The following is a 6,511-nucleotide window of genomic DNA, read 5'->3' as shown; positions in this document are numbered from 1 at the left end:
TTGTACATTAACATAAAACTGTTGTACACACACACACACGAAGAGAGAGAGAGTATGCATAGTATGCAAACGGCTACCAAACAGCCATCATAATTCGTCATACAATGAGAACAGGACAAATCAACAATTGACAATGACTAATTAATATTAAAATCTGTAACATAATGTATTGTTTGGAGTTTAGTCTGTTACTGTTACTACTTTTACCATTTCTTCTTAGAGCATTACTGTAACCCACATCATTTCCTTAGGGATTAATAAAGTATTCTGATTCTGATTGTTTCAGGATGACCTGCCATTATCCAATCACACATCTGCTTACCTGTATCTTTTGCTCGTTTCTCCTCCTCTTCTTTTCTCTTTTTTCTAAACTGAGGATCTGATGGCTTTGAACTTTTCTTGTCCATCTTCCATTGGTTTTAATGTTGCACTCCAGTATGAACACAAATCCCCCAACCCGAGGATCAGCACAACATAACCTAACAGGCCTACACCTTAGTTCACAGAATCACTTTGTCTAAGGTTTATTTCTGAGATTTCACACAACCCTGGATTCAAATCATGAATACATAATGGGCTTGGATTTAAACATTGGAAATGTGCTCTATTTGGAAGCAGCCAGCCCCCTCCCCTTTCGACGGGTTGTGTGTGAGACTTTAAATCATCAAACTGTAAATTTTAAATTTTAAATTGTTATTGATCCCTTTACCTCGAGTCCTAAAGTGTATGTTTATTTTCTTACTCTTCTTATATTTATTGTTTGTTTCCTTGCACTGCTGTAACTGGAGCCTCGTCGTCTCGTCTCTCTATAAACTGGACTGTATGTAGCGGAGATGACAATAAAGGTTACTTTGACTTCAGCAGCGAGCAGGCGCACCGAGGGCTCTCGCGCTCACTTTTCGTGTATAGAATTTGGAAAAAACATCGGTGCAAATTATAAGTCTGTATCATGATGTCTGGTGTTTTCGTGTTTGTTGGTTTGTTTTTATTTTGTTTTATTGCGAGTTGGTTATTAGACGCCGCTCCAGCCGGTCAGAGAATCCCCCACCGCCCCGCCCTCTGGTCTCTGCGCCGCAAGCAGCAGGCGCACCTCGCAAACGAAGGGCGCCCTTACTCCCAGCAAATGGGCGATAGAAAACCGATCGGTGCCTGTGCCATTCCCAATATGCGCTTGCTGACGTCGGGGCAGCATGAGTACGAGCATTTATTCATTTTTCGCCGATGCCCGTGATGCCGCCCCCCACCACGATGCCGCCCCGGGCAACTGCCCGTGTCGCCCGTATCTAAAACCGCTACTGCTCACAGAAGGTGTTAACAGGGACATGCATTCCTGCTGAGGTCCCCTCGGTATTGTAGAGTCTTTACTTTAAGCTATAAAGACGACTGTTGTTGTGAATCGGTGCTTTTTGTATGCATAGCACCGAAGTGAGAGATAGTACAACATTAATTAGGTTAGTAATCTGCAAACACGTAAAAGCGTGCAGGAATTACAGAGTGAAAAAAAATCTGACATGTTTCTTTTGGACCAGTTATGTTCATTTTGTAAATCTTCTGCATAAAAACAACTTTAAGATATTGAAAATATAAAACATTTGAATAAAAATCTGTATTATTTGAGTGATATGTAAGGTTTCTGTATAAGGTAACAGTGCTCAGGTTGAACCAGAGGGTCGCGGTGTTGTATTCCTTATCCCACATCAGGCACGGCCACCGGAAGCTGCACCCGAGGAACAAGAGAGTGAAGTAACCAGAGTGATACGGGAAGTTTAATTTCAAAATATTATACATTTGTTTTTCCATGCCGGTTACTTAACAGCATCAATGGCATAGAAAACAGTGTCTCGATAATTTTGCACACGTAATTATTTAAAAACATGAGTAAAGTTAATAAATAATAAATGTAGTAGTAGTAGTAATAATAATAATAAGAATAATCTATTGGACTATTACTGGCCTCATCCAGCATGAAAAGACTGATAAACTAAATTAAAATACATGAATTAAAGGTTAAAATATACAAATGAGAAATTGTGGAAAACTGGGTATTTAAAGTCGTCCTTGTTGTTACATTTATTTTGAAAATTCCGACAGGAACTATCGTATGTTGTTTCCGCCCACTTAACTCTGGAGTAAAAAAATCACCCAGGCGAGTGGGAGGAAGCCAACTTGGAAACACGGCGGAGAGAAACTCCCTCTTTTTGGAGAGCGAGGTGGTCCAGCAGCTCTAAGAGCGGGCACACGGCGGGCAACACAGACCGGGCTGTAATGAACCACCGCAGCCTAAATTCACAGCAGCCCTCCCCCTACGAGCCACCTGGAAGTTTAAACTTCGCTTCAAACTTTCGGCGGGGCATCTCAGTCTGAACTCGTTCACTCGTTTTGTGAGAGCAGGCTGAAACCCGAAGCGTCCGCCCCACATGTTTCTGTTGTGCTCTCGCTAGTCTCCGGAACAACCAGGTGAGCAGGCCGTCTCGCTTTTCCCGGGAGGAGCCGCGCAGGCAGCGGTGTTGGTTTACCTGTAAGCACACGGTGACGTACGGATCTCTTTGACGCTCACCGCCCCTGCTCCTGTGTTTCGCGCTGCGGCTCTCCCGTAGCCGCCGGAGAACAGCAACCCGGGAAGCCGCCGAGCACCGGGACGGTCATGGATCAACGAGGAGGGAGCGAGACCCGGCGGGGGAAAGGCTGGAGAACCCCCGCTGCGACTACCAGGAGGAGAATGCCGGTGGATATGATGTATGCTGTGGGCTTTATCTGCCTCCAAGGTTGGTAACAAGCTCCTCTACACTCCTACTACGAGCAGAGCACATATGGGTTTTATTTACTCCAGAGCATCCAGATACTGTAACTCCAGAAGAAGGAGTTTAAAAACATAAATAAGTGCTGGTGGAGCCAACATGGACCTCCATGCTTTTGTGACTACTTATGTAGCTGGTTGAAGTTGGTGCACTGTTGGAACTCCGTGCAAAGAAGGGCTGCTACAGAGAGTCAAAGGTGATGCTTGATGACTTTTTCATTCATGCAAGGAAAGTCTTTGTTGTACGTAGTGGAAATTTAAAGAAGTTAAATTTTGTTGGGCAGGGAGCGGTGGTCAGTGAGGAAAAGGGGGGTACCCCTCCCCCAATGAGCCAGTTTTTTAAGGGGGGGGGGGGGGGGGGGGGGCTTGATTTTATGAGATAGAAAGGCAGTTTGTTCCAGGACTGAGAAAAATTCAGGGAAGTTAGAGTGCGGGGGGATGAAGAGTACAAATGCTTTTAAATTGAAAGGTTTGAAAATGTTACACACTTTCTTTTTCTCACAATGCTGCAGCTCTTCTGTTTGCATATCACTGTAATTACACAGTGATTAAATTTCTCATCTGCAGCAGCAGAGGGGAATGATGGGATGATAGCTGGTTGTAATCTATCACTGAAGCAGCCCTGCCATGTCATTATGTGTTCCCTTGAGTATAATTCCAACCTCACACAACACACTGGATAAGCAATTCCTTGATTATCATATTCATAACTCTGTTTTGGGTGTTTGAGCTGCCTCTCAGCTTTGGCACACTGCATCATGGGTGCCGGTGGAGAGGAGCTACAAAAAGTGGGGTTAAAAAAAGATAGTTACGATCCTTCTCTTTGGCCTCCCACGGCGTGAAGCCTCTCCGGAGTTCATAACCTCAGCCGCTGAGTGAGAAGAAAGCCGCAAGAAGATCCTTCCCGAGTTTGTGCAGAGGAATGCTGCTATCCTGCCGGGGGATTGGGATCAGAGACTCGGTGTTCCTCGTGTCAAAACTGAGTCAAGTTTTATCTGATCTGCACAGATTGGGCTTTTGCTCGCTCTGTCGGCGCAGCAGTGATGGTCAAAAGTGGCTGAAAAATTCCTTGAAGTTGAAGTGTGTCTGGTGCCCACCCCCCTCCCTCACTCCGTCCCTCCCTGCCCCCTCTTTTCCAGTCTCCTCATGGTGCCCGCTTTGGGGGATGAATGTGTCCTCTGTGTGCAGGCAGCAGCAGGGGAGACGGAGGCAAGCAAGGCAGTGGGTTTGTGTTTATAAAATGAATGAATAGAGCCAAGCCAGGTACTTTCACGACAGCCGTGCTTTTTTAACCCAACCTTAGGAATGCCCTATTTTTGTATTTTTTTTTTTTAAAAGGGGGGCCTCTGAATGGGTGAAAGCGCCACAGAGATCTTTACTCCCCACATGAAGCCGTCCACACCAAACACTCCGTGTTCCTGCGGTCAAATATTTACTGAGATCTGTCTTTATTTTGACTTGGCAGTCATAACTCTTTGCTCGGCTCTCTGCTGCTCTGTTGATCTGGTTTCTATTTGTAGCCGACGTGACGTGGCAGCCCTCTGGAGTACATGAAAGCCACTCATCCAGTCAATGTCCATAACGTTAATGCAGCATCTCTCTTATCTGCTCATCTATGGTGTATTTTTCATCATCTTTGCCTCTTTGTTTCTCTCCCCGTCCTGAAAGATTTATGTGGAAAAATGACTGGGCTGGTTGCAGAGGAGCGGCCCTTGTCAGGCCCTCGTCTTTGATCTTTCTCCCTCTCTCTGTCTCGGGCAGCTGGAGAAAATCACTCTATCATGCTAATAATCATCATTTTGCGATGATTAATGCACATCCTGTCCAGCTTCTTCTTGGGAATCACTTCTGAGTTTAGACTTTGTTTACTGTGTGGATGGCTTTTCAGAATCTGCTATAAAACAAAACGCTGTTGCTACACTGCGCAAACCACAGAGCACGGCACTGGATCTGTTCATCTCTCAAAAAGGGGAAGAAGGTTTCAAGTAGAAGGATGCAAGATGTCAGTATTATTCCAAAGCTCTCCTATCCTGGAAAGTCGACCAGTGGCTGTGAGGATGCCTCGCTGGCGTGCCCACCTGCCGTTGCTCTATTTTAAAATCCATACGCTTGCCTCTTATTAGCCCTGCTGGGGTTGAAGGCTGTTTGGCTTCACACAAGGCGGATTCTCCGAATGCTTAAAGTCAGAGGGGATGGAGGGATGTAGACTAAACAAAGACAGAAGTGCATTGTGTTGAATTTGGAATTTGTCTGTTTACCATCAGAGGCGTGCGCAGCTGTTTCTAATAACTGTGTTGAAACTGAGCTATTGACTGTGAAAAATAAATAAATCCATATATATTTGATTGGATTGCAGTACAGACCGCAGCATGATTGTCTTCATGCATTTTGAAATTTCATCATAAGATGATATTGAGAAAGACCGATGAACATCTGTGCTGTGCAATGCATCACCTAACAGCAGCCTTTCTACACGCGTTATATTATTCCTCTTATTTAATGATCTGATGGTAACTTTTCTTTTCAGTAATAAAAAACTCCTCATGCCTCATTTTGTAGCTGATGGGTGTTTCAGAGTTCGGTTGCTTAGGTGGCCTTCTAATGTAATGTAATTACCCTGCTTTCTATCATCTCTATTAACAGTATCAGTCATGCCTACACAAAAGTGCTTCAGTCGGTCTCCTTGAAGTTTAAAAAACATTAAGTTGCGTTGCCAGTGGTAATTTGGCCTGTTGTTGTTGAACGGCGCTGACTTTCTTTTGGTCTCTGGGTTGCCTTGTTTAGTCCGATCCCCCGATTTAGGATTTTTAAGACCCATACTGATATTTCTTTCAGTCACACTTAAAATACACAGAGTTCCCTAAAGTTTATTATGTGTAGTTATTTATTTACTTGTTCACACTCTGTTGATCAGCCTGTTGAAACTTCCCAGTGTCCATGGCTGACCTTTATCTGTGTGCCTTCAGTTTTGCAGTTAGGTAAGATATGAGGAAAAGATTAAACACTCAAAAAATATTATTTTCTTTTACTCTGTCAGAAATAAATATCAGCAAAAGCAAAATAAACACAGAAAACACAAATATTTGTTCGTCTTCTTTTTATCGTAATTGATTTTTGAGAATCTCCCAAATACCCCAGTGACAAAGACAAACGATCCGGGTTTCTCTTCTCCAATTTATGTTATTTATTGAGCAATATAGTCTCAATATAAGCTGATGGTTATCAGTTATCAATACCTCGTGTTAATATTGGCCACAATACAGCCCCAGCCAGTTTACCGGTTAGTCAATAAGAACAAGAATCAAGAACAGGTCCAATCTGTGACATTCGTATGCCTGTAAGTGTTATAAATGCTGGCGTGTCACAACAGTGAAGCTTTTGCTCATCTGAGTCATACTCGCACCTTTTTTTCCTACTATTTTCAGTTTCTACTGTTAATTAAACAGTTGTGTTGACACCGAGAAGCCTCAATGATTCCCGATCAGTTTTCTGTGAGTGGGAGGGGGGAAAGGGAGCAGCTGAAGTATTGATACACAAATGGACCCATAAGCAGACTTGATAAAACCCCTTGAAAGCAGTGAAATAGCACAAACCATTCCTGTTAGAGCATAGACCAGCGTTACAAAACAAAGCTAAGAGGAGAGGAATGTCCCAGCAGCCGTTTAGACCTTTAAAGAGTAGGTAAACAAAGGCGTGCAATGAAAGTAATGAAAG

General features: G+C 43.7%; 1 protein-coding gene across 2 annotated transcripts in view; it reads left to right on the top strand.

Moving 5' to 3' along the window:
- Positions 1 to 2,125: 2,125 nt before the first annotated feature.
- Positions 2,126 to 6,511, top strand: part of ptk7b (protein tyrosine kinase 7b) — a 69,613-nt gene continuing 65,227 nt past the window's right edge. Inside the window, exon 1 of one of the 2 annotated variants that reach the window (XM_085182082.1) lies at positions 2,126 to 2,765. In XM_085182082.1, the coding sequence (XP_085038208.1) occupies positions 2,645 to 2,765 (121 nt within the window). In that variant the 5' untranslated portion in view covers positions 2,126 to 2,644. The other variant, XM_085182084.1, reaches the window with a different exon arrangement.

The sequence above is a fragment of the Neolamprologus multifasciatus genome, chromosome 13 (assembly GCF_963576455.1).
Source record: "Neolamprologus multifasciatus chromosome 13, fNeoMul1.2, whole genome shotgun sequence".
Classification (NCBI taxonomy): domain Eukaryota; kingdom Metazoa; phylum Chordata; class Actinopteri; order Cichliformes; family Cichlidae; genus Neolamprologus; species Neolamprologus multifasciatus.
This window is presented reverse-complemented; position numbering and strand designations above follow the sequence as displayed.